Here is a 27,960-nt window from a genome sequence, read left to right as displayed (position 1 = left end):
TATTAAGAATTATGATGATTTCAAGGAGGGAAACCCAACGGATGAATAAGGTTGTTTTAGCCTCAAAGTATGAAAATACACTGTCTCAATTGTACTTCCTGTTAAAGTTTGGTATGTAAACATTTTGTTATGCCCTAAACCTTAATCGCTAAAAGGTTTTGGCAACCATCCTTTCGAGAAAATTATTTTCGTGGTGAACACAGCACATGAATATAGGAAGGGAATCAAAGAAAATCCCGTCACGTCCAATAACTCTTGGACATGATCCATTCTTCCTCAGCAAGTGCCACTCTCTGGATAGCATCCAAATATAAGTGAGGTGTTTTGAGCAAAGCTCCTCCGGAGGCATCAACAACTAAGATGAATAATTTCCGGCAATAAATGCAAAACCTTTTAATCCCATTAATGAGTGATGATGAAGTGATAAAGAAGCCGGAGTCTATTAACTGATTTCAATGTATTACTATCATCCATCACTACCGAGATATGGACCATTTAATGGTGGTTGAGTCATTTTACACTCAACAAACTGTTTCTAATTACACTGATGGTTATCAGGATGAATTTATAATCCAACTTTAAAGTGGATTAGATCACTCTAGATAACGGTACCTCTGGCTGAAACATCTAAGCTACTGTGTGTTCCGACTTAATAATGTAGCTCAACATTTTAGTTGGATGTCTCAATGAGGGAGGATAAGTTTGCTTTTTTATTTCCTGCAACATCATTTGATACGTCAGCTGTTTCCAACTCGTAAACGAACAGTGAGCTCTGGTAACTACTATTGATAAGCTATTCGTCTTGTGACTCATGCGCCCTGTCAGGTCCCCCCACTGTGCAGCCGTACCATTACATAAGTCTGGCAACTGATCCCAGAAGATTTCAAATCACCAAATCTGCTCCAGAATATGGGCGGCTCTTGGAATCATCCACAGGATTAATGGGTACAGACTACCACAAACCATGTCTTGGGTCTGTGATACTTCATGAGAAGGTAAAAGCAACATGATTGAGTTGTTAAGCAAAATGTATTTCTTTACAAATCTTCTTTATTTATGAATCAGTGTTTGTATTTGTGTTGACCGTCTCACGTCTATTTAACTATACTTTGTTGTTGTTTTTATTTTGCGTTAAACTTCCTGACACTCCTTAATTCATCTCTTACACGTATCTCAGTTTAGCTCATTTCATATTTTGGATCATTTACAATATTGTGAGCAGAAGGTTTTTATTTATTCTTAGACACATTTTATTATGTTCTTTTTAAACGTCCCTGACCGCCTTGGTCATCATCTTCTTCTTTCCTTACTGTCTCTACTCTCTTACTTTTAACAGACAGAAACCTTGAGCAGAACCAGACCTGGACATAGAGGTGAAGAGAGGGGACGAGGGGCCAAAACATCCAAGACATTAAATACTATGAAATGTAAAATTTTAATCAGGAATACAAATTTAATCTTCACTCTTTAATAATGTTAACCAATATGGACGCTTCAACTGTCACAGATATCCTGAATCATTGTAATAGCCTCTATAAAGCAATGTGTCAGGCCGTATATACTTGTACAGGAGGCCAGATATAGCCCATAGGGCTTGAGTTTGGCATATCAAGTCATAAGGCAGATATTAGGCAGCAGACCAGGCATAAAAATGAATGATATACTAAAACGGTAAACACAAAATAATTCAGTCATTTAAATACGTCTGTAAAAGGATCTTAAAAAAGAATTCTTTCACCAAAGAAAAAAACTATTTTTGCTCCATATTTGTTCAAGTCCACACAGTCAACACAGTGTTCTCATCACATAAGTCTTTCATAAGAGCTTTCTGTTATGAAGGCAATCATTCGAGGCGTCGTCTTCACACCATCGTGGCGTGTCTGTGTTTCCTGGGTCCAAAATCATCAATGGTGTCATAAGCTCTTCTGTAGCCGTCTCCCGCTTCACTTGCAAAATCAGGCATCTGGAAAATACAAGTCAATCAGGTTCGTATTGATATTTACTTTTTTTATTTATTTATTATATATTAACACAAGTATTTTAAGATCAAAAAGAAGATCCCTTTCCTGCCTTGGCTTACACACCCGAATATTGTGACTAAAAAGAGACGCCAGACAAGTCTCCAACACTGCAAAAATGACTTCCTGTCTAACTTTTAGGTTAACCTGACAAAGGTAAATACAGCCTTTAAAGAATACATGACGCACATTTTCTCTCTGTTTATTTTTCCCTTTAAATTTGTATTTAAATTACATTAAACAAATCCTCCAGGGTATTCCAAACACCGTGTTCACATTTGGAATCTGAGTCAAACTTGCATTACGCACTTGACTATTGTATGTAAATGTGTACGTTGACAGTTCCATTTGTTGACAAAAGCTCACTTTGCTGTTATTCCGGAACAAAGTGGTGCAACTGATCATAAGACCAGCCTGACCCCTGACCCTAAAATGAATGCATATCTATCTTTTGGTGACATGACACATCAATCATTGAGCAATAAATTTACCTGAATATAACTGACTCCATTTCCTCGACCATCTGGAAGACCTGTGGTCATAGAAGGGCGTGACTTTAGTGTCAGCTAAATTATTTTACAGCAATAAAAAGCAGCAGTTCAGGTGTCTCACCCGCTTGTCCATCTGTCACATAAGATTCGTTCACTTGACCTTGTCTCCGTCCAACTGGACTCATTCCACTGAGCTGGCTCTGTGTCCTCACTCTCCTGCAACAGAAGCCATCAGAGGTGTGGACCATCATGTGTTCATTCAGGTGGTCATAGAGCCTCCATACCTGATTTCATCTTCATAGGAAGGTTCTGAAAAGACAGGAGGATTTGTTTAATATCAACCAAAAAACAGAAATATTCATTAATATATGGAACACTTTTAAATACACAATTGTACAATCCAAACACAACCAGAGTTTACAAAACTAATCTTACGTTTCTTTTCTCTGCGCTTGCAGCAGAATATAATCCCGATGATGAGCAGAACCAGCAGAGCACAGCCTCCAAAGGAGACAACAATGGCGATCAGGACAGTCCAGTCAGGAGGCTTCGGCTCTGTTGATAAAGGAAGGACACAATTTGACCATCTTTGTCCGCTGACCTAAAGACAGAATCAATAATTCCAGTCGGACGACAAAAACATGGATGAAATTCTTACCGACAACTACAAAGATGGAGCTGGACTTTGGGTTTGCTAGCGTGGTTACTGTTGCCAGACACTGAACGGTAGCGTTCCTGACAGCCTGGAATGTTAGCACACTGGTGGAGTTGAAGGAATCTCCGTGAGCTACGCTGCTGCTGTTGTAGAGGCTGACGTCCACTGTCCGGCCATTGATGGTCCAGGTGATGGTTGGTGAAGGGAACCAGCCGGTCGCCGTGCACTGTAACTCCACTTGTTGGTCCTCCTTCACCATCACATCGCTTCCCAAGATGTCCACAGAACCACTTTCTACAAGCAGATGGAGAGAGTAAGTAAGTAAGTAATTCTTATTTGTATAGCGCTTTTCTAGACCAGGGTCACAAAGCGCTTAAACAATCAAAACAATATTCAATAAAGTATATATTTTAAAGATCAAGATAAAACTGATAACACAACATGAGTTCCAGAAAATCAAGGAAAAGCCTGAACAAATAGAAACGTCTTAAGATGTTTCTTAAAGGAGTCAGTAGACTCCATCAAGCGCAAAGAGAGAGGAAGATTGTTCCAAAGCTTAGGAGCAACAGCCTGAAAAGATTTCTCTCCTCTGGTTCTGAACCGTGTGCGAGGAACCATCAGTAGATTCTGATCCACAGACCTCAGAGCCCGAGCTGGGGTGTAAGGCTGGATCAGATCAGTGATGTAAGGAGGAGCCTGACCATGAATAGATCTGAAAGTAAGAACCAGAATTTTAAAGTTTGTCCTAAAAGAAATTGGAAGCCAGTGAAGAGTTTTAAGGATCGGAGAAATGTGAGTTCTTCTACTTGAGCGGGTTAGAATTCTCGCTGCACAGTTCTGAATCAACTGAAGGCGAGACAGATCCTTCTTGTTAAGACACGAAAATAAACTGTTACAATAGTCCAGACGAGAAGAAACAAACGCATGGATTACAAGCTCCAGATCATGTTCCGACAACATTTTCCTAAGTTTAGAGATTTTTCTCAGTTGAAGGAAACAGTTTCTGGTCAGTTTTCTGCAGTGTTGAACTAGAGACATGTCTTTATCAAATACAACACCCAGGTTTCTCAGGCTCAGTTTGTCGGACGTAGTACTGACTCAACCCTGGAACTCTCATCATGAGAGAGGTACTCATTCAGAATGGAAAATTCTGTTATTTGAATTCTGAACAATTCTCTATTGTTTCAATTAAGGAACTTCAATTCCCTCAAGAAAAATAGATCATGTTCAAATACCATAACAAAATACTTTCAATAGAATTTAAGATGGCAGCCATGATGGTCCTCCCTGGTTTAGCAACTTGAATACTCCTTGTTTTTACTTTAAAGTTTGCAATTTCAATAAAACACTGACAATTAAAGGTTGTGTTCAAGTTGTTGTCTTTTCACGAACAGTTGTCACCCCATAAACAGTATCAGCTGTTTTCCTCACGTTTAGCGCAGTTGTGGATTGTCGTTCACTGCTGCCCTCTAGAGTTAGACGGGGTTATTGCATGTTCTCCATTATAGTGGTTGATACCACTGTAAATACCACTGTTGAGAGACCAACTGTTCACTAGAAAATACCTTCTACGTAAAGTTGTGATGTCTTGGACCCGAAGGCGCCCTGCACAGTGCAGGTGATGGAGCCGGCCTCTGCACGAGTGATGTTAGTGATGGAAAACTGGACACAGTCTGTGGCAATGCTGGAGCAGAATCTGGCTGCAAACTGAGGAGAGGAGGGGATAACATTTCCACTTGCAGAGATGGTGAGGACCTGAAACTCTTTGAGCCTCCAGGTCATGACCTCCCAGGTTCCCTGCACTGTGGTGGTGAACCGGGCAATGGAGCCTTTGAGCACTGTGAGGTTTTTAGGCTCCAACTGGAACTGACCCAAAACCACTGAGGAGAAATCCACAAAACATACGACAGGATTGTTAGTCAAGATCTGAAGGCATACAATACATACGTTTTAAAAATACATTGTTACATCTGGTGAAAATTGTTGAATTACAGTTGATAATGGTAGATCAGCTGACAATAGTTTAATTTCAGTTAAGAATTGTTTGATATCATTAAAAATTGTTCCATTTCAGCTGAGAATTGCTTGATTTCAGTTGCAACGTGTTTGATAACAGATGAAAAGTGTTTGATTTCAGTTAAGATTTTTTTTTTATTTTAGTTGAGAATCGTTTGATTACAGTTGAAAAGTGTTTGATTTCAGTTAAGAATTGTTTTATTGCAGTTGAAAAGTGTTTGATTCCAGTTGAGAATTGTTTGATTTCATTTGCGAATTGTCTGATAACAGTTGAAAATTCTACAACTGTAGGGATGTATGAAACTCTCTATATATTGTAAACAGAGAAAAGGTAATAATACAATTTATTTAAAAAGTATATTCATATATGAATGGTTTTTTCCACGTAATTATTCAAGAAAAATATGCGTCTTGTATTCAGGACAAGATGGTTCAATGACTGAAAATATAAAAGCTGTTTGGCTCATACAGTAAAAATGACATATATCTGAATTCTTATGTATTTCTACTTCTAATTCTTTTGTTTATAAAAACTTTCTTTACAGTGTGTTATGATTAGCAAAACGTGTATATGATGCTGTGTATGATGGTGATCCATCAACTTAAGAACAACCATCACATCCCCAAACTTAGTATCATCAGTGACTCTGTTGATTTATCGGTGGGAGGAAATCTGAGTTCCTTTAGAAACCAAGCAAGCATGACTGAAACATACTAACTGAAGACAGCCTTCGTTTAACTAGAGCTGGAGTCAAACTGCAATACAAGTAGTGAAGTAGAAAAGAAATAAAAAAGTATATGATATGAGTCAACTTTCTTCCTGCCTCTCACCTCTGGCTGAACTTTACTTTCCATTCAAGACTCAACTAAAAGTTTCTTGCGGCCACTTTAGATCATGACTCAAGACAAGTCAGCGTTTGTTCAAGGTGCGTAAACATTACAAGAGCACTGGTTTTTGACTGAAACTCAAACACTACTAATCTGGAATGATGCTCCATCTGTCTTGTTGTGTTTGAACTAAGGTTTTGTTTTTTAATGGCTCACATTAAACAGTTTTAAATCTGAGCGCTCAATTCTCCTCTGGTTCTTTGAGAGTCACTTTTTACTCAACAGAAACTGTTCATGCATTTCCTTGATCGACACAGTAAATAATAAATAGAAGATAAGGAAGTAAATATGGAATACTCACAAACTACATTTTTTTGGCTTTTTAAGTCTCAAAAACTTCAAACGTCAAATACTAAGAGGAAATATCAAAACATATCGAACATATCGAGAAATGACATAATGATTTTCTAAAAAGATCATTACTCCTTTGTCCATTCAAATACTTTTTATATATAAATCATCTCTTGTTTTGGATGCTTCAAATAAAATATTGCTGTAAATTTAGGCAAAATAGAATGAAGCTTCATGAAATAAATAAACACAGACGTAGGATAATGTAGTATGTGTTACCATGACAAAACTCAAACATAACATAAAAACGACGATCTTACCTTGGCAGGTACACAGTATAAGACAAATGCGTGAGAGGATGTTCATGTTGAAGTCAGGAGTTCTGCCCCTCCAAAAAAAACAAATAATATCTACACATTAAGAATTTCTTTTAAAAAAACAGATACAAAAAAAATAAAACATAGTAAAGAGATTAAAAGTTATCACCTTCCTGTGACAGATTCCTACTGGTGTGTTTCGGTTCAAGGCTCTATTTCCTGAAACAACAGGTGAGCTGCCCCACCTGTGACTGCCAAACTTCCCGGGATCAAAGTTCACATTCACGACTCTTGAAGCTGAGCTGGTATCAGCCCACAACGAGCTGAGCAACAAGACTCCTATAGACAGGTGGAGCTCACAATATGTGAGGCACATAAGTCCAGTTCTTTTGAAAATATAAAAACATCTTAAATATGTATACATTCAGTATAAGAAATAAAACAATGGTCAACGGTTTAAAGATTCAACATGTGATTTTCTCATAAATATTCAGTTTTTAGACATTTAACGTGTGGAAGCAACTCTTTGAACAAATGAATGTGTTTGAGGGAAATAAACAATTATTGTCCTGATTTTATTCATATATTTAAATTTATAAAGGATTTCACACGGAAATATGACACACAAAAAAATGTTTAAAGATGTTTATGGAAATTGAATTTGTTATACAACACGTCAAAATACAACAGGATTACAAATTTACACAAATGCGAGAATTCTCTGAGAATCATGTTACGTTTCTGTGACTCGGATCAGAAAAGCAGAAGTTGCAGAGCTGTAAGGACACAGCGTGTACCGCATGCTTGGCTCATGATCCTCAACTTTTGACAGTTGCTTCATCAATCCTGTGCTCGAGAGTCTGAATATCACCAGCATTAAAGATAATGTTTTATGATACATCCATTAACATCTTTGTGGAGGGACTTAATTTCCCGTTTCATCAATACTATTATTAAGGGCCTACAATAGTTTTAGTGAAAGTGTATTTACCAATCATTATAATTCAATTGATTTGGAAAATATTAAAGAGAAAACATGTTAAATTTAGTTGCAAGATATTGACTTGTATGGACTTATTTAGATCAAATCTTTCTATGGATGGAACTATACTTTTTTTTTTCGTCCTAATCGAGTGTTACTTAAAATATGGTTTGTTTTGTTTACAGGCAATTGTTGGGATAATTGGATAAATTTACTTTAAAACGTTAAAAGTTAAGTTTTATCTTGGCTCAAAAAGTAGTTGTGTATTGATTTAGCCACTAGAGGGAGCAATTTTGCCTTGTCAAAATGTTGGTTGTAGAACGTGCAGGTTCATTCCTGCCCCATAACATTTACAATCAAATGAACATCTGTGGTGTCAGCATTATTAAGGGTTTTTAGGCGGTATTTAAGAGGGACGTTATGCTTCCTATAAGTATCAACAAGACCTAGAAATAGGATAAAGACTCGGACTACAAACATCTACAGTATATCATCATTAGACTTGTTCATTTTTTTTAAATGTATTTTTTCAGTATTTTATCGGCTCCCTCAATTCATCAGATGTATCATTAGAAGATCGAGTGTACTCGGTTCCCTTCTACACTCGGGATTACAGGCTGGGCTGGCCCACAGTGCTGGTTTTATTGGGGAAGCCTTATGGCAGGAATGTCTACAGACACAGCTGGTATTGTGGAGGACGTAGCAGGCAGACAACCATGACAAACAGGGAGGAGATGGTGGGGGAGGGTCAGCGGTAGCAGCCCCTTATGATCTCTTGCACTCTACCCTCCAAGTAAATCTGGGTTCTGGTCCGACACCAGAGCTGCAGCGTCACACATCATCAGTCATAACTCATCATATGTGTCAATGCTTGAGTTGTCTGCTTGACTTCCGAGACCTATACGCTCAACCTATTGTCCCGTGCCATTGTTCCTAACCCCCCCTCATCGAACAGACCCCCCTCGATGAGATAATATGACGCCACAATGGTATACTTTCTTCACAAAGACACTTGCCTTGTTGGCTCGCATCAATGGCCATGGGATTGTTTTTGTTGGATCAGTTGTTGGTTAATTAATGATTAAATCCGACTCAGGTTTATTGTTACTTAGCTTAGCTTATTAAGCCTGTGTTGGGACTCCACCCGATTTTTATACACGGGCCGTGACCACTCCCCTCTGTACACAATGACACATTCCTAAAAGTCTTAAATAGACACATAGTAGCTTTTCACTGTCTGTGGCCCAGTTTACACATCAACGCTTCCTCGGGCTTCTGAAAACCATGTACGGAGTTGATCAAGATATCATAGCATTCTGCAAAATATTTTCCCCTGGAGTCTCACCTTGGTAAAGTATGAAGGCCCACAACAAAACATGAATGAATCGCTCCTATTCACACAACTTTTGAAACTACTTTGATCCTAGTAATGTTTATTGAGAGGCAACATTTTGGCTCCATCCTTCTTATCTGTATTAGAAAAAGTCACTATCATAATAAACTGTTGAGCCTTTTGTTACGAAATACTGACACACAAATGTTCAGCAACTCGTTCATCAACATCAAACATCTGTGTCCACAACGCTAGTATTAAGAAGCACATGATGAACAGGGAAGTTGATCACAAACAAACACAAGCAAATATTTATTTTCTAAAACCCCTTGTTGTCGGCCCAAACCAACGCCTGTGTAGCAATCATGTTTGGGATGATTTGCTGCTTGGGATCTTTTCAAACACATCGTAACTGGCTTCTCAACTGTGGCCCATGTTGACTGTAGTGTAACTGCAATGTTTGCAGGACATTATAATGAAGAAGCAGCCATTTTTCTTTGATACTTTCAATAAGCAGAATGAACTCTGATGAACGCAGTTGTTGTGAGTTTTCGTTCATGTTTATTTCTTCTCAACTAAACTTGTGTTGTCACTTAATTCACAAGAGCAAGACAACTAACAAACAACTGACAGATTCTCAAATACTGACGAATCCGTGGATAAATACTGCACTACTACTGTCATAGAGAGTGAGTGGGAGCCATCAAATATATTTTTAATTAAAATACGTAAGAAGAAATAATTCTTCATTTTCTTGACAGGAGGAAGTTGCCTTCATAAAACAAATTCCACTTTCAATCGGTGTATTTGGTGTTTTATTGATAACAAAATGTTAGGTTCTTTTAAGAAAGAAATGTTTACCACTAGATTATCTCATCTAAATATAGAGTTACACGTCGCCCTGCAATTCGCTCCACGAGAGAAATCCACTTATGACTGTGTGCGCTGTAGAGACGAGGCTTTTCCTCACAAGCAGCTGATCCCCTTCTACACGCTCCCGCAATCCTTTACCTGCCCACAGATACACACCGCGCTTCCACCAAAACGCTTGGCAAGCGAGTGGATTCCAGCTGTTCACTTTCACCTGTTACTGTTTTTCAAAGTGTACGACAGTTGCCGCTGCCATGTGCAGACACGGGTGCACTTTTGTTTTTGTGTTAAGATAAATACACAAGTTGCCCTCTGTCAAAGAGGCTTTTGAGAAAAGGTCAACTGTTCCTTCATCCGGTCACCGTCCTCTAAGGATTATGTCAATGTTTGTCCATTCAAGTTACCGATGGCTCAATTTATTGCCGTTTCCATTTTTTAAATTCATATTATTTACCTCTACACAGTTTCTACAAATATTTTGTTTGCCGTTTCCATCTTTTCTGCCTCACCTGGTGATTCAATGCAATGTAAGGTTCATGTTATAGATACATCAGAGTTGGAAAAATGTGCTTTATAATCATGTCTGGAGGCTTATTTGAGGCTGAAGTAATCATGGATTATCTTGACATTTTACATTTATTTCTGTAATTTTATCTTTAAAATGGATCAACCATAAGTTGAAAGTGGCTTGAGTCTGGTTCTCTCTATGATTCTGCTTCAACTGCTTGACATTGTTTGTTTCAATGAGACTGTAGACAATGACACAATCCGAAATTATTTCCAGAATATTTTTAATTTCTCCATTGAATTAGGACCTTGACTTCAGTGCAAAGGTCCTATGACTGTAACCACATATGGCCAGGACCAGATTAATGTAACGGTGGCTGTAGAAGGGATCATGTTCAACTCTTTCACTGTTTGGTCTGGACTACAACAAATAGTATGTTATGTTGTATCTACAGTGACTGCACAGAGAAGACCTTTACTACCGGAGAAGTTTGTGATGTCAACATGAACTTACTCCAACACTAGAGTTACGCAGAGTTGTAGGGAGGGGTGGGGGAAGAGGCTCCAGCTGTGATCTTCACACTCAACAACAGACAACAACAGCATTGTTAACCGAGACTTTACCTAACGCCTTTTCCCCTCCCCCTGCTTACTTTTCCTCTACTGTCTTTACAGAGAAACTCCCATGGAGCCGCAGGGCATTTGAAATGTTCAATGTAGTCCGAAGCCGGGGGTTAGGAAATTGTTGTTGTTGCGCTAAAAAGTTGTTTTGAAACCTGTGCCAACCTAGCATCTTGTCGTTTCAATCCTCAAGTCTGTTCAAACATTTGGATAATAAACGTAGTTATAGATGTTATAACCAGGAACTCTTGCACGACCTAAAGTGGAGTTCTAGAGCATCTTATCGATGCACTTCTAGAGCGCCTTAACTCGAAACATGTTTGTCCAGTGTAACTACTTTTCCCCTGAGAGAACTACGCTGGACTTACCTGTTCAAGTTGAAGTGGTCCTGTTGTTTTATGGAGCAGGTTTAATAGCTGATTTATATTAATGATTTGGGCTTCACGTAGGTTGGTAAAACTTTATTGATCCCTCAGGAGGTCTCCTTCAGGAAATTGTTTTTTTCCAATTAGCCACAGCAATACAGCAATTATTCATAAAAAATAAATAAGAATAAAATAAGAACAAGAACAAAGAGAAGTAAATAGAAAGAACAAGATGATGCATCTAAGTCTAAAGATAAAGAACATAGGTAGCCTCAATAGAGCTTCTCTACTAAGGGCTAAATTGTGGGCTAACTTGTTGAGCTAGTTTTTGTGTTATCAGTTTTCTAAATCTAGGAATAATAGGTTTAAAGCATTTGCACACAATTGTTTTGCCCAAAAGGGGAATTAATACTTATAACTTAACTACTTATAACACTAGCACCCTCATGTGACCTGGACTTATTGTTTACACCCCTCTCACCACAGGGACACAGAAACTATTTGTGTGTAAATTTAAAGGGTGTTGTCCGTCGGGATGCGATGCAAACCGGCACCTTTTTTTCCTGAGGTTCCTGAGAAGTCACTGCACTTCTTTACTTACAGGTGTCGTGTGTCGGGCATATATGAAAACGTGTTTTCAGAACAGATCAAACAAATTCAAATGGTGTGTGCTGTTGAACTGGTGTCAAATGTTGCCCTGCAGGAAACGTCACTTAGCCCAGTCTCCCGCTTATTTGCTTTCGAACCGACCGACACAAAACATGGTGGTCATGTTGACGATAGGGAGTTATTAGTTAATAAAGAAAAGGTGATTGAATTATAAAATTGGATGATTTCGTTTAAATGATAAAAATGGTTATTTCGTCTATCTTTTTTAACAGATAATGCCTGAAAATGTTATAAGGATATATATGCTGATATCCTTTCTTGAGAATCTCTTTAATGATAGTCTGATATTTTGTTTAATATGAATGATAATTTAAGTATATTTTTTTGCTACGTTAATTGGTTAAAAAAAAAATTTCTTTATTGTCCTGTCTTTACTGGTAATTATATTACGCGCCTATGATTGAAAAGGTTCGGATATAGGAAACCTTTTTTTTACTCCTAAAACAGCTGGTTTATGGCTTCAGTTGCAGCGTGTTAGCCCCCTCTGGAGTAAATATCAAGTCCAACTGTACCAACATGCATTATTTACGCAAGGAATAAATAATGCATGTTATGCAAAGCAAAATAAAAAAAATAGAAATCAATTTTTCGAGTCGCTGTATGTATTCTAAAAAGAGAGAATATATATCTGTGTCAGTGAACAGTTGTGTTCCTGTGTGAAGAAACTGCTGATGTTGTAATAACGACGTCTTGAAACAGACGAGGGCGCGCATTACTCTGTCCTCGCGGGTCGTGAGCTGGACATGGCGACACCGTCACGTCTCACAATCGCGCGGCAAGAAGGGGGGACTTGCTGTCGCCATTTTCCCAAGCTTTCATACAAAAGACCTGCCGAGCACACACCCCTTTCCTCTGCCCCGCACTTATCAACGACGTGTCACGCAAATCCGCCACAATCGAACGCAAGAACACAAAACGTAACACATTCAACAACACGTGTGTTTCATTTGCATTTTAGCGGGCGAAAGTGAAATATCTCGATTTTTTTCTTTTTTTCCCTCTCAATAAAGCAGATGGCTCTCCAGAAAGACAAATAGGTTGTTTTTGACTGACGGGTGACGTAGCCACACAGGTACCAGCTCAGATTTGAAGTTGTGTTGCTGACCGTGGCCTGGACCAATCACGGGGCGGCGGGGGCGGGGCCTGCGGCTTCAATCACGAAGGAAGGCTAACGGTTTGAATAAAGTGGGAGGGAGCGAAAGGGGGAGGGTGAGGGGAGAATCCAATCCGGTTTAAGCTAGTTTCCTTCCAATGGAACATTAACGTCTGGCTGCGTTGTATTAGACTGTACTGGTACAGCTTTATCCTCCACATACCACTGTATTGCCGCTGTACTGAGCACCGTTGGCTCCTTTTTGCTTTTTCCTCACGCCGCCACACACAGTCGAATCATGCCTAAACGGGTAAAGGTGAGTAGATTCCTCCATGCATGCAGTAACACCGCGTTTATAACCCGCGAGTTAATATTGCCGCGTAAATGACGTGAAATGGTGTCGTAACATTGTCAATAATGTCGGCGCTGCAGCGACGAGCTTCTGCTTTAGTTTCCTCGAAGAGCCTTGATTCTTGCTCTTATCTCCCGCGGCGATTATCTCAGTAGTGGTCTTTAAGCCGGATTTAAAGCACTGAACGGTGTCAACCGCGATTGCATTCGGTTGTGATTTTGCACTTCTCCCGTGCTAGCGCTAAGCTAAGTCGCTCTCGGGTGCAGAAAGTTGGCGGTATATCGATTGTCTTCAAGACACCTCGCGGAAAGTAACGGAAGTTGTATGTGACGTGTAAATGCTTGTTGAGCTCCTGTGTTATTTTTGAAGGTCGACGTGTATCTTTTATTCGAGGAAAAAAAAAAAAAATAATGTCGTGAAATCGACCTGCATGGGCTGTTTTTGTTCTAGCCGCCATTTTTCGCACCGGTGAGTGCATTCTTGGAGGGCGTTCGTCGTGTGTTAGCACCGTTAGCTCGCCTGTTGTAAGGCTCGGGCTAGTAGTCGGTTATGCAACGACGAGCCTCCGTCAGCACAGCCCCTGTTGCTGGGGCTTTCTGTGGATTCTGCACCGAGCGAGTATCATGGATGCGGAATGGCTCCTTTTTTTTCAAATTAATGGCGGGAACACTGACTGGGTTTTCTCCGTACACTGGCACTCTCATTTATTACCAATGAATGGACCTGTCTCGACCGAGGAGGCGGAGCCCCCCCTCCTCCACCAGAGCATACAGTGGAGGCACAACAGAGTCACGTGGTGTCGTCTGCATCATGTTATATTAACCCCCTCGTCGCCGGCTTGTCAAATTACGTGTTATATTATTATGGATGCGTCAAACACTAGTTTTTAAAAAAATATTATTGGAGTATACTAGACTAGTTATTACGCATTCATGTAGTTGTTATTACAAGTTAACTCAGGACACGCCCACAAGACCTTTTTTAGACTGCATATATATTTTGATTTTTAAACATTTTTCCTTTTTTCCTTCACAGCAAGACGTGACCACGTCTGAGCCAGCGGTAAGAAACATAAACATTTGAAGTGACATGTTACTCCACTAGCTACCACAAGAGGGCGCTGTTTTACTCAAATCAATGTTTTTGTTTTGCAGACCAAGAGGAGGTCCGAGAGACTAAAGGTTGGGATCGCAAGTCTAGATCTTTCCCCACATACAGATAATTAAACTAATAACTTTTTTTTCTCCCTCATTAAAATAGAAAACCGAGACTTCAAAACCAGAGCCCAAACCAAAGGCAAAGGTAATGTTTGATACTATTTAGGTGAAGCATAACGACAAGAGTCGTTTACCGACATGTTTGTTTGCAGAAGGGACCTGCCAAGGGAAAGAAAGCTAAGGATGTGGAGAAGGCCAAGCCCGAAGAGAAGGCCCCAGAAGCGCCTTCTGAGAATGGTGAAGCCAAAGCTGAGGATGAGGTAATGACATTTTTTATTATGTTTATACTGTGTATGGCAACTTGGTTTATAATCCCTCGTCTGTTGTTTCCAGGCACCTGGTACAGACGCAGCTGATGAGAAAGACGAAGCCGCCGAATAATACCGTTCACAACGCATCTCCTACCAGTGCTCCCTGTACCTCTTTTCTTGTACAATTCAGGGGAATATTTTTATCAACTATTTTCTAAATACAGGTTTTTTAGTAGTTTGATTGTAGAGAACACTTTTTTTTTTTAAACAAAGAGGAGAAAACAAGTCAATTTGGAGACGGGAAAACTTTAACCACATCCCACAATTTTGGATCACCATGAAAGTCATTGTTGTTGTCATCAGTGGATTTCATTTCAGTTAATGTGAAGGCAGGGAAGGGGTGCAGGACAGATTACTGAGTCAACGCATCGCAGCGGGTCAACACCTGGAGAGTGGATCACATTCCATTAGCTTTATAAGGGACGTTGTTTGTGATCTGTGCCCAGCAGTGGTGAATGGACAAAATCACAGTGCAACTTTATTGTTTCTACTGATGAGCAGTGTTTTGTGTGAGCTTATTCATCCTTGTTTACTGTTATAATCATGCAGTTTTTATTCCGTATGAAATCTGATCAATAAACAGTCCCTTGTTCTGGAGCTCTCCCTATCCAAACTGTGCATCTCATGTGTTGGTTGTGTCCCTGTTCTGTGATAGCATTGCAATAAAGTTGTATAGCTACTGTGAAAAGGGGTTTTCAATCTTTCTGTATGCAGTTTGTAAAAGTACAATGTAAGGATGGTTAAAAAGGAATTTGTTTTTATAGCCAGAATCATGAATCATTAAAGCAAAAGCGATGGCCTTTTTATTGCAGGCTGATAAATAAATCCAAATTTTAAATGTCAAGAACATACCAGCAGTAGCAATATTCACTTTGGGTTTAGATATCTGTGTACAAGTGTGCTATTTCTTTTGTTTATAGATGTACCTGTGTAATGATTGTTTTCAACAAACCAATAAAAGCTAAGTTGGTAGCTGTTGCATTTTTTTTCTTGGTCAGAAATAAAGCAGCAAAAGCAGCACCTCAGCTGTGACCTTTAATACCCAGTGTTTGTTATTTAAAATGGTCCTGAAGCCACTGATTGATGCTTCTGGTGGTTATATACAGTGCAAAAGAAGGTGGTTGTCAATCCAGTTCACAGTGTGAATCATGTGACTAACCAACAGCAGTACAGTGTCATAACTCTTAATTAAAGCAAATAAGAATGAAAATGTGAAAAATTCCCTTAAAAATGTAATTTTCTGCCTTTGGTTTGGTCTTATTTTTGTTGCTGGAGAAAATTCTGATGGGACCAAAATGTTTTAAAAAGAATACAGAAGATAAAGACACAAATGTGATGTGTGGAAAATGTAAAACACTAAATGCGTAAAGCATAAGATACATTTTCAGGACATCAAACTTTTTTCTGAAACAAAACATCAAGTTCAACACTGTGATGATTTTAGATCTAACGTGTCTGCCCTCAGTCATCAATAAATGCACACACAAATGATGCACAAACTTATTTTTTTTAATGGCTATGTGAAAAAATAAGCTTATTTGAAAGCACAAAATCATTTTTTGGGTAGAAACTAGTTCTTTGAGCAATAAAAAACCAATACATGAAGTGATAATCCAGGATGTTGAAGCTCAAATTCAGCACCATGGACAGTTTCTGTCAGTTGACACAGTTACTGTCAAGTTAAGTCAACATGTTCAGACATTAATGGTTGAAAAAGCCGCATATTCCCACAATACAGATACAATACAACAGGTAGATAAGCAGAAAGATGATCTACACAAACTTGTTAATGACGGACAATCGTTTAAAGCCGGATTTGAGTTTCATTGTGGATAACTAAATATATTTTAGATCCATCTGCAATTTGAAATATGAATATGAATTGAAATAAAAATGATGTTAAGGAAGTGTACTTTCTGTTTTCTGTGTACAATTGGTAACTTTTGAGTTGCCATATCAAATGAAGCAGGTGCACTAAACGATCAAATCAGTTTTATTGTTATTTGGTTGTACAAACAGCAGTAGTGCAACAAAAAGTGAGAGCGTATCTCAGGGATCCAGCACTTGGTCACTCAATCATACACAACTAGGCAGCACACACTCAAACATTCACATACGTTCCCTGAGATGTTAGCAGCAGATTTGACATAAAAGTTTGAAAGTGCAACGATATGCAACTAAAAAGTGGGACAATGGAACTAAATATATAAAAACTGCAGCTATCTATTGGCTAAAAGCAAAGATACATTTTTAAAGTGCAAAAGTGATGTAAGGTAAGGTAAGGTAAAACTTTATTGATCCCAGTGAGCAGTTTAACATTCTGACAGCCTGTGGAATGAAGCTGTCACATGTATCCTCTCTTTCATCTCAACTTGATTTCTTTAAAAAAAACCAACACATTTATTTTTTACATGAATATTTATTTGTTCTTAAATATACAAATTCAGTAAGACAATGTTCATCAAAGTGGCACCAAGAGCGAGATTATTGCTATGTACGGAGAACAATCACAACATCTGAGATGAGCAGCTTAACAATGACGGTAACGAACATTTGGCAAAGGCTTGATGTGAACATAAAACTCAAGTCATTTTGCCTGAAAACAAAACGAGCAGTGACGCATGCCACGATGTCTGTGTGAGCTTCTAGAATATCTAGAATAAATAGTTCCTCAGTCAACATTCAACAACTGTCCTTCATGGTCTGAAGTCTACTTTTTTCATTGAGTGTCCAGCTGTTGTAAAGCATTTTAAAGAAAGCAGCATAAAGACATCGATGAGTTTGTGGAGTTGATGAAACAATTATCAAATGCTTGTGCACTCCTGAACAGGAACTTTCAAACAGTTTCTCAATCCACCCTGAACAAGCGGCTGAGATGAAACACTTTAGTCGGTTTTCTTTGGGATTCGCCCCATTTTGGTGCGCATGTTGCGTACAAGGAAGAACGCTACGGTGGCAGCAGCCATGATGATCTCGGCGACCCAGAACGCCATGTCCCAGCTGTACTGTTTGGCGATGGAGCTGAAGGGGAACCCGGCCATGAACGCTCCCACTGCGCGAGAAAACAAAAGAGAGATGTTGTACTACAGCGAACCCTGGGACAACCGTGGATGTTTTGTACCGTTCGCCATGAGAGCCACCACAGCGTGCGAAGTCCCGCAGAAGTTGGCTGGAGCACTTTCACTGGCAATGACACCGAACAAGGCGATTGGTCCGTAGGAAGAGAATCCGAAGACAGCACCGAGGCAGAGAATCCAAATCTAAAGTAGAGAAGCGTCATCTTATCCAGAAACTTTAAAACAATACTGATTCAACAATTAAAACACATTCTGCCACAATAGAGTTTCCATATTTAACATTACTTAAATCAAGATGGAATTCCTGAATGACATTTTAATGACCTGGTCCTCAAATCTAATTTTAAATAAGATCATAAAAACAGATGATCACATTATTTCCTTGGCAGAGGTAATCACGTATGGATGATTAAAGGTATGGACTGGACTACCTCTTGTTCTGTCACGCCAAGAAGGACTGACACCGGGTGGAGGATCTGAATCCAGATCGGAGCTTCCTGGGCAAAGAATATTTGAGCACAGATCAACGTTGATCCACCGTCAAGACAAGACCTCAGATACCTCTGGGATCTCCGGCGTGACGGTGACTCTGAAGAGGTACATGGACACACACATGCCGGCCATCATGGTGATCAGAAGTCCGTGCCGAGGGTTGCCATGAGTGCCCAAGCCTTGCTAGAGAGAGTTTTGAGTTAGACGTACAGTAGTTCTGGAGCATCTGTAGTGGTTGTTTGACTCACCCGAGCTACAGCTCTGTCAGAGATCAAACCTGCGGCTAGGCTGCCGAAAAACCCTCCGACCTCCAACGCGCTCATGTACGTGCTGCCTACGAACACCACTATGAAGTTAGCAGACTGAGATCAACGTACAGACATCTGGGTTCATACCCATCAGAACTGTCTGGCCTTTCTCCTGCATGAGGAACAGTTGACCCCAGTCGGTTGCAGCCGTTTTCACTCCAAATACCACCAGGTACCCAAACGACAGAACCCACAGGAACGGTGAGAGCAGGAACTCCCTCAGGGTGCTCTTGTTGTTGCCTGGGGAGGAAAACAATTACCAACTAATCCACACCATTATTTTCTCAGAGCATATGAAGTGCTCTCTGCTACTCTGACCCTCTGAAAACGTCTATGAGAGAAATGGCCAAAAAAAAATAAATCGTAAACAATATAGTTCCATGATTCTTTTGGCCACAATAAGACAATTATTTGGACATTTAAAAATAGGCTACCTCACACATGAAATTTCATTCCAAAGAATGTACAACCCCAGTATGTCTAAGATTTGTTAGACAAGAAGAATTACATTAAGAATTAAGAAAAGACCTATTACAGACCATAATTTTGTTGGGTGAATTGTTTTAGTTAAATTATTTCATAAACCCAACTTTGTCCTGTGAACTTTTGGGAATTCCGAAATGTATGTTAACCTTAAATGACAACACATTACATTTTTCTTTAAGAAATGATCTGACCCAAAATTACATAAAAAAAACTATTCCAGTTTATAGTTTCCTCTTCTTGGGACTTCAAAATGTGTTCAACTTTTTTAATAGAACGTCAAACACATCAAGGAGCTGGCAGAGCAATAAGAGAAACACTGCCATCTACTGGTGACAAAAGTTATATTCTACACCAGATGACGTCTGGAATAGTTGAGATATAACCACAAATAATTTGAAAACTTGAAAAAATTCGTTCCTGGCTTTAAGTGTTCATTTGGTTTTGTGGTTTTGATTATTCCTATGATCTACGTAATCTCTGTGTAAGCATAAACGAAGAAGGAACAGATGATTATGATTGGTCGTATCGAACTACCTCAGACCTAAGCGGCGTGTCGCCTGACCTTTTCTTCATATAGATGAAATGGGCTCCACAGGAATTTTCCCATGAAATAGAATTATTCCGTCATTAGGCCAATACTATCCTCTACTGATTTCCTCCATCTAAGCCTTGGGCACCACTACTGCTTTTTAAAGAGGGGTCCTTGTGTTGATCTTGTCAACACTTTCTTTAAAAAAAAAAACACACACAAAACTATAGTAGGAGCAGAACATTAAGTAACAGAGTAACTTTCAGATACTATCTTGTCCTTGCAGCGTTTTATTTTTAGACATTAGAAGGTCATCAGACTAATGGCACGCTGATCATATAATTGATAAATTAAAACAATACATTAATAAAAACAATGAATAAAGGGTACCATTTCTAATTAAAGGACATGTATGTGTTGATTTGAGTGCTTCTTAAATGTATTAAATACTGGACCTCAGTATGTGTATGGATATATTTACACTATAAAATGTTTTTCAGGAGATTAAATCTTGTTAACCATAACCACACCCACTCTGCTGTTATTGGTCAAGCATAAAGGTTTGTTATGACGTGTCATCAATCCAGGAGTCTCCTTTTTCAAGGGACTTGTTGTATAAACAAAGCAGGGCATGATTACGGCTGGCTGGAGGTGGAGTTAAGCCATACTACGTCACAAAGATGTGATTGAGTCAGGAGAGTTGGGTTTTCAAATTAGTTGCCCTTTAAGAAAATTAACCATGTAATGTGCTGTTAAAATGTCATCGGCAGGATTAGATAATACACAGTCAGAGCAACAAGAGTACTCCTCTCTAGATGTTTGTAGATACTAGCTTGGTTATCTGGGGTATGTTCTCAACCTCAGTTAGAACATGAACACTTGGGGCCCAGAGATCGAGTACAACTGTTCTAAATTAATAGCTAAACCTGGATAGTAGTACTTGTAATTCATTACATTACCAACATTTAATTCACTAGTAATTAAGTAAGTAAGTAGTGATTTGTCTGTATCAACATTTTTTGATATGTATATTACAAACCCCTGTTTTCTCAGTATTTTCCCTAAATGACAGACAAACCATCACATGACCTTCTTTCGAAATGTAACCCTTTAAACCCCTCAAGACAAAGATAATGTTTCTGTTCCCCTGTTTATTTCCTCACCTCCTTTGGATCCCTTCTTCACTGCCCCCTCGATGCTGGGCAGTCCGACGTCCTTGGGCTCATTCTTCACAAACACCACACAGACGAGGGAGAAGGCTGCACAGACCACACCGGACATGGTCAAGATGGTCCTCCAGTCGTAGTAGTTCAGCAGCACGGTGACCAGGATCGGTCCCAAGCTTCCCGCACAGTTCATGCTGCAGGACAGAACAGACCACCAGGTTCCAAACTGGGAGGGCTCGAACCACTGTGGAGCCAGAAAATCAATCGGTCAAACAAAAGTAACTTGAAACTTTATTAACAATTCCATAATATTGTCAGTGGCAGAAAAGAAAAAAAACCCAGCTTTTTTATGACTATTTTATTAATGGAATTGGAATTTGACTTGTATGTACGATGTTGTGATTGTACCTTATGTGTAGGTTTTTGACCTGAACATCCTAAAAATAAACTCCCTGTAACTTGATCTCTTTAGCTCCCCGAAGTAATGCCAAGCCTATTTATTCCCAACACACTGCTGCTTTTAAGGCTTCTCGAGAGTCTAAAGTTGTCCTTACTATACCTGCACTTCAAACTTCTCAAATATTCTCCATTTCCCCCCCACGAGGATTTATTTAAAAAACAAAAACAGAAGGAATGTTTTAGGAAACCTGTTTAAATAAGCAGCCAATGATTAGGATTAAGATAAGTATAAATACATTTTTTTTAAAACATGAGTGACAATCAAGTAAAATCATCATCAATCATGTCCAAAATAAAAATGTAACAAATCACATTCCTTTCTATGTAAAATTCACAAAAGCATCTTCAAGATTCTGAATCAACCCAGTAGAACCATGACATAAGTCTCTATAGCGTTAATAATTATCAGAAATATTGCTTAAAAAGTACCAAAAAACATTTTTATATAATATATTTATTATTAAAAATAACATTTTAGGTCAATAGCATTTACTTTCGAACCAATCAAAGTGATTTTGCAAGTTCAGGCCAGATAGATAAATCTGCTGCTGCTCTTATGCTCGACGGTTTTTTATCCAGAATATAGAAATGGCCATTTTTCAAGGAAATTCACTTCACATTCTTAATTAAAAATTGAACATTAACTCTGATTATAACTTTACAATTCAGCGGAGGCTTGACGACGGATTACCTTTCGTAGAACCTTCCCACACGGTGGCCAGCCACAGCCTTGACCCAGGCCGTTGATGAACCACAGTAAGGTGAACATGGGCACAGTGGAGGACCAGGAGAAGACCACGTTGATGCCTCCCACCAAGAAGAGGCCGATGGAGAAAAGCCAGCGGGCACTGATCTGGTCGGACAACACGCCGCTGATGAACTTACTGATGGCGTACGCCAACGTCTGGCTGCTGGTGATTTTACCTGAGAACACATCCATACAATCTCAGTTTAGTAGTGTTTTTTATGAAGAGTTCAGATTGTGATCCTACCCAGGTCATCTTTGTCCAGATGGATCTCCTCCATCACTGAGGGCATGACGAAGGAGAAGGTCTTCCTGTTGAAGAAGTAAAGGGCATAGCCGAAGAACATGCAGAGGAAGATGGTCACCCGGTGGTAGGTATAGCCGGTGGCCCCCATGATTCCGTGGGTCACTTAAGAGTTGATGGAGAGAAAATAACTTCCAGAATCAATCCAGAAGGATTCGGGCGAGGATAGAAGAGGCACAGTGGATCAGGAGGTGCTAGATACAGTTATATCATCTTCCCATTCAGTCTTGCTGGTTCAGAACAAAACCTCCGCCTGCAAAAAAAAACAGAACGATCACATGCTGGAATCACTTCATTTTCAGTATTCATAATCTAAGTGACATTTTTTTAACCTCAAGTTAAGATACAGTATAAGCTGAGTTCAGAGATGACACTCTTTAAACCTTAGCTACTTAACAACTCCTTTCTGAAGCTGACACGTTGCCGAACTGCATGGATATCGATCAAACATTAGGGACTATTTTAAAGGTCGCAACCGTCAGTGAGGTCCTACCGTCAGTGAAGGTCCTACCGTCCCTTCGTGTTCCCTTCGCTGTTCCCATCCGAGCGAAAGGACACAGCGCGTGCTCGCCTGTGGGGTATCTATAGCTCGGCTGTGCGCGCGCTCCCGAGATAAGGAATCCGTGTAAGTGACACGGAAGTAAAACGAGCTGTAAAATAAACGCGCACCCACTCGTAAAAATCGTTATAGATGCGTGGATACTTGTATACTTTATTGAAAAGACATTTAGTTTCGTGGCGTGGAAGCTACTTCCTGTTAGCCTGCCGCTAACGACACGCGGCATTGGTTGCTATGCTGTTATACGACCTAAATCTTTCAGATGTTATTAGTTTTAGAGCCAAACAAAAATATGAATCAAAATAATAGATTAATATTGCACCGACGCTGACTAAATAAATAACAGTTTTAGCTGTAAAAAATATACTGTAAAAGAGAAACAGCACAACCTGCTGGAGAGTTGTGAGTACTACATAGGTAGTGATTTTCTTTATTGTTAAATCTTTGTAAATTGAATTTGACTCAAGTTTTTCCCATCTAAGGTAAGGTAAGGTAACTCTTTACGTAAAACATTTATGTCGGCGGTACTCAACGATAAAAACTATTTAATGATACCAACTGTTCCAAACTGCATTTAATTTAGCCAATTATTTGCATGTAAATAATTTATTTTCTTTAAGAATTGTTTAAAAATCCACAGTCCACCAATCACTGATGAATTAATATAATAAAACAACTGTAGGTCATTAGTTATTTATTTTTACCCTGTTGAAATTAAATATTAATTACAACCATCCTTTTCGATCCACACTTTCCAGAATGGCTTTTTTTGTATACAATACAATATTTTAATTTGAATAAAACAATACTAGAATTCCATCTTACTGAACCTTGAACGATACGTTTATCTTCATAGGTTTTGGGTAATATCTATAAAAGCTGGATCAGCCTGTGATCTGATTTTTAAATGTTTTATTCTTACTCTGAATTCACACTTAGGGAGATAGGGATTTAGATTTGTTTTGATCATTCTTATATTATCAACACATTTTGTAATGAGTGAAGAATCAAAATTCAACCTCAGTGGTGCCTTGCTTGAGAGTATCTTTAGTACTTTGAGCAGTGCAGTAAGATGACCACACACACACAGATCAGAGCACCGGTCCTCGATCAACATGTTGAGCAACTTTAGTCAAAGTCGCAGCCTCACCTTTCTTCTTGATTGTGTTTTGCTGCCCGGTGGCGCGTAACAGACCAGAAGAGTGTGAGGATGTGCTGCAGAATATTAAGTAAGCAAGGCAAGTGATTTGCCGGCTGGTTTTTGGAAAGCTTAGCTTTTACGTCAGGGCTGAATTAACACACATTGTACGTATTCCATTCACAGAGCCCGGGTGAAAAAAAACATCTATCCATTCAATTTAGCTCAGCCTTTCTCTTCCTCCCAGTTCCTGTAGTTTCAGCCAAAGTGTATCAGATGCTTCCCAGGTTGATGTAAAGCTTGAACATGATGCAACTTTTACTTTAGGATAATGGTGACTTTCATTTCTCACACAAAAATTAACCAACATACATATGAAGGAAATAGCCAATTGTAAATGTATATATTGCTAAACCAGGATGAGGTCAAGCCTGATTCACTGACATTCCCTGGATCGGTATGAGCATACGTGATATAAAAGGTTCATGTTAGGTACAAAAATCAATCATTTACCTTTATTTGTCGTAAAAGAATACGTCGAATAATTCATTCAAAGAAACAAAATAAACACACACAACCTTCAAATTCAATTAGCTCCACCTGCAACATCTTAACTAAAGGTTAACTAATGTTAAAACCCAACATACATTTTTTATGTTGAAGTCTTCCTCTCCAAGATGCAGTCTCTGATCATGACTATGATTATGACTATGTTTTGAAGTTATTACTTTATAAAGATCTCCCCCGTCTGAAATCTCAGTGAACAAGAGGTTACGAGAGCGAACTCCATTATTACGGTAAAATGGCCTTCACTCCTCCTACAGCCGTCTGTAATCACGCCCGCTTTGGTTATACAATGAGTCTCTTAGAAGTGGAGACTTGATGACGCACGGTAACAAACCTTCGATGCTCGACCAATCACAGAAGAGTGGGTGTGGTTATGGTAAACTAGATTTAATCCCAATAAAAACAGTGTTTTAAGTGAGCGGGGCTTAAACACATTTTCAATTTCATTATTGTCTACTTTGCAACCACAGTAATGGTTGGTTTGCTCCAAACATTGTCTTCAGTCCGCTGCATATTTTCTGACCACCAGAAAGTCTGTCCTGATGCTCTAAAGATCCCAGGGCGCTGTGACCTACATGTTGGCCCTGCAAGGCAAATTGTGTCGAGACAAAGAAACTAGTTCAGACTATAACGCATCCAACCGTTCAACCCCACAGTCACAACAGAGACAACATGATGAGGGACATTTTTGTTCAATAATGGAATTTCAACTTTTCATCATATAGATTACTGGTGAAAACCACACAAAGGGTTTCTTTCAGATCATATGCACACAGACTGTATTGGCACTTGGCAATGCTATTGATGCGATTTAAGTTTTAATCCAACACATTGTGTTATGTTTCAATTTAATCGTTGATCGACATTTCTGATTGTCTAGCTTTATGTGATATAACAAATACTGATACGGTATATTATGTTACCCATTTAGAAATATTTAACCAAAAGGCTTAGATTCAATACAAATATGTTGTTGTTACAAAAGTGTTGTAAATTTAACATATATATTATATCAAATATGTATCATCATATGTTTTATTCATGTTCACCTAAAATTAACAGAAATAAAGGCTGTGAAAGTGGAACATTATTATTTTTTAATGAAAGTCCCTAATTTTCTCTGATACATTAAAAGAACAATAATCAGTAAAATGCTTGAACAGTTATAACAACATTATAATCAACATTATAATTGATAGGTTTACTTATAGTCAGACACTCCTGATAAAGCTCAATGTATATAATGCAAGGTTAAGTACTAGCACAAAAACTACAGTTACGTGCTGATTTTGACACTCTTATTTAATTTAATTAAAAGTAAAAAAAAACCTCTTTATATTGAGATAGTTTGCTCAAAATTAAATGATTACATTCCCTTCTCACTTTATTGTGTGAGTATTGTTTGTTTGTGAGTTTAGTAAACGGTAAACCCTGAAGGCTAAATTGAAACTATAATTTACTAAACTCTTTTATCATATTTTGGACTCAATTAAATCAGCCGATTTCAGCCGATTTCATCTGTTTGGCTGTTCTTACTGAACTCCCAAGTGCACTTAAGCAAATAAGGACATATTTCGGTGTCCATTAGTACGATTAGAGACCCATGTTATACATCAGAATTAGGCTGATGAGAAACTTAAGTTTGTGTGTGTGTGAGTGTGTGTGGTTAATAATCGAATCAAGAATGGTCATTTAAAAATGGTTTTCTTCCCTTAAATGTAGAGATACCTGTATTTTAAATATGTTTAATGATCAGTTCAGTTGCGTAATAATCTTTAGAACTTGTGAGAACATGCAATGTTCATGGGACGCCTGTAATTAGACAAATATTGTGTTTTTCTAAGTACATGCATGTACACATGATTGACAAAGCCTTCATCAGAATCAGAATCATTATAAAAAAGATGTATTCCAATATTGTCTTTTATAAAGAGCGATGTCACTGACAACAATAAAAAGTCCACATTTCTGATACTGAATGAATTTAAGATATTGACAGAATAACATTCTTCATCATTTTGTAAAAATATACATTTTGTTCCATCATCTGAAGCACTATTAAAAGTTAATATGATTCTTCATGTTGTATGTCAGGGGTGTCAAATTCTTTAAGCACTCTTGGTTTCTGCCAAACTAATCTTATATTTACCAAACTCTCTTTAAAAGGTAGTATCAACTTCAACCTTAGTTTCACTCTTTTTGGAAGTTTCTGCAGAATGTTTTTAAAAGCAGATTGCAACTGTATTTTAAAATATAGTTTTAAATAAATGAATGGGCTGTTTTCACACCGTATCATTTAAACATCATGTTATAAATATATAATAATAATACAATTCATAAATGCACACCTCAATCTAAAGGTAGAACAATCAGTCCAACAACAAGAAGCACTGACTATTATGTCACATGATTCAATCCATTATTTAAGCAAAGGTTAGTGTCAAGTTTGGTGGATGCTTGCAAATGTCAAAGCTTTTGAAAATCATGATGGAAGCACTTTGTGACCAGCCGGGGCCCTTTTGTTTCTCTCTTCTCACCGGGAAACCAAACAGATTTCATTCTTAAATTTCAGGTGATTTTCATGTTCAAGTGATTGACTTGTGTGACTTTGACGGCTGCTTCTTTCAATAGACTAATGTCACATTAGTCTGGAGTCGAATATTTCACCCTGACCTTTGTGTGTCTGTATTGAATCAGGTGTATAACAACGTTAAGGACAGACATATTTGTTGTACCTTTTCATCCGCAGCTGTTGTCCAATCACAAGGTAGATGGCAGGAGCCCGGGATCAACCATCGTGGCCACGTAAAACATGTTGGATTTTCATGTTTGTTATTTTATTAATGTCATCTTTTTTTCATTTATTTCAACTACTTTCAGAAAAGTAAGTAAACATATTGTACACTATAATCCAAGTTGCTGTTTTTTCTACAAAATAAATAGTGAGCAAAATTAAAACTGACCAATGGTCATTTTTTTCGCCACAATATTTCATTTTTTTATTTTTTTTGTTGCTGTTATTGAAGTCTGTGAAACATTCAAACCACACACCACCAGGACGAGGTGAGTGACATGTCTGCTCTTGCTGAACAGTCTGTTTGTAGCTTTAATGGAGCAGAAATCAGACAAAAACT

General features: G+C 38.5%; 4 protein-coding genes across 4 annotated transcripts in view; 2 read left to right on the top strand and 2 right to left on the bottom strand.

Annotated features, from left to right (window-relative positions):
• Positions 1-1,311: 1,311 nt before the first annotated feature.
• On the bottom strand, positions 1,312-7,312 carry igsf5a (immunoglobulin superfamily, member 5a). The gene is made up of 9 exons (XM_087807262.1): positions 6,846-7,312; positions 6,680-6,741; positions 4,730-5,044; positions 3,168-3,458; positions 2,945-3,064; positions 2,794-2,818; positions 2,631-2,725; positions 2,510-2,550; positions 1,312-1,963 (listed from the first exon to the last, which is right to left on the bottom strand). Exons 2-9 carry the CDS (start codon positions 6,723-6,725, stop codon positions 1,862-1,864), a joined length of 1,035 nt encoding a protein of 344 aa, XP_087663388.1. The 5' UTR covers positions 6,726-6,741; positions 6,846-7,312; the 3' UTR covers positions 1,312-1,861.
• A 5,953-nt stretch (positions 7,313-13,265) lies between these two features.
• hmgn1b (high mobility group nucleosome binding domain 1b) lies at positions 13,266-15,968 on the top strand. Its single transcript, XM_087807848.1, has 6 exons — positions 13,266-13,432; positions 14,504-14,530; positions 14,623-14,649; positions 14,729-14,770; positions 14,838-14,945; positions 15,019-15,968. Exons 1-6 carry the CDS (start codon positions 13,415-13,417, stop codon positions 15,064-15,066), a joined length of 270 nt encoding a protein of 89 aa, XP_087663974.1. The 5' UTR covers positions 13,266-13,414; the 3' UTR covers positions 15,067-15,968.
• A 1,434-nt stretch (positions 15,969-17,402) lies between these two features.
• On the bottom strand, positions 17,403-23,248 carry slc37a4b (solute carrier family 37 member 4b). Its single transcript, XM_087807099.1, has 10 exons — positions 23,056-23,248; positions 22,506-22,815; positions 22,205-22,437; positions 21,052-21,298; positions 18,961-19,113; positions 18,814-18,899; positions 18,635-18,748; positions 18,505-18,570; positions 18,118-18,256; positions 17,403-18,048 (listed from the first exon to the last, which is right to left on the bottom strand). Exons 2-10 carry the CDS (start codon positions 22,651-22,653, stop codon positions 17,882-17,884), a joined length of 1,353 nt encoding a protein of 450 aa, XP_087663225.1. The 5' UTR covers positions 22,654-22,815; positions 23,056-23,248; the 3' UTR covers positions 17,403-17,881.
• A 4,596-nt stretch (positions 23,249-27,844) lies between these two features.
• The window catches only part of b3gat1b (beta-1,3-glucuronyltransferase 1 (glucuronosyltransferase P) b), an 8,599-nt gene continuing 8,483 nt past the window's right edge, over positions 27,845-27,960 (top strand). The window contains exon 1 of the mRNA XM_087806734.1: positions 27,845-27,960. This exon is cut by the window's right edge and continues 251 nt beyond it. The gene's annotated coding sequence lies outside the window, so the exon portion shown is untranslated.

The sequence above is a fragment of the Callionymus lyra genome, chromosome 14 (genome assembly GCF_982586985.1).
Source record: "Callionymus lyra chromosome 14, fCalLyr1.hap1.1, whole genome shotgun sequence".
NCBI classification, from domain to species: Eukaryota; Metazoa; Chordata; class Actinopteri; order Syngnathiformes; family Callionymidae; genus Callionymus; species Callionymus lyra.
The sequence above is the reverse complement of the archived record's forward strand: the minus strand, read 5'-3'. Positions and strand labels throughout refer to the sequence as shown.

Coding starts and splice junctions, on each gene's coding strand:
- igsf5a (XM_087807262.1), bottom strand. CDS start 6,725: ATGAACATCCTCTCACGCATTTGTCTTATACTGTGTACCTGCCAAG. Junction 2,726..2,793: donor TCCTATGAAGATGAAATCAG/GTATGGAGGCTC, acceptor CTTCTGTTGCAG/GAGAGTGAGGACACAGAGCC. Junction 1,964..2,509: donor ATGGAGTCAGTTATATTCAG/GTAAATTTATTG, acceptor TGTATTTTCCAG/ATGCCTGATTTTGCAAGTGA.
- hmgn1b (XM_087807848.1), top strand. Junction 14,771..14,837: donor AGCCCAAACCAAAGGCAAAG/GTAATGTTTGAT, acceptor GTTTGTTTGCAG/AAGGGACCTGCCAAGGGAAA. Junction 14,946..15,018: donor AAGCCAAAGCTGAGGATGAG/GTAATGACATTT, acceptor TGTTGTTTCCAG/GCACCTGGTACAGACGCAGC.
- slc37a4b (XM_087807099.1), bottom strand. CDS start 22,653: ATGGGGGCCACCGGCTATACCTACCACCGGGTGACCATCTTCCTCTGC. Junction 18,749..18,813: donor CTGACAGAGCTGTAGCTCGG/GTGAGTCAAACA, acceptor AACTCTCTCTAG/CAAGGCTTGGGCACTCATGG. Junction 18,571..18,634: donor TCACGCCGGAGATCCCAGAG/GTATCTGAGGTC, acceptor TTCTTTGCCCAG/GAAGCTCCGATCTGGATTCA.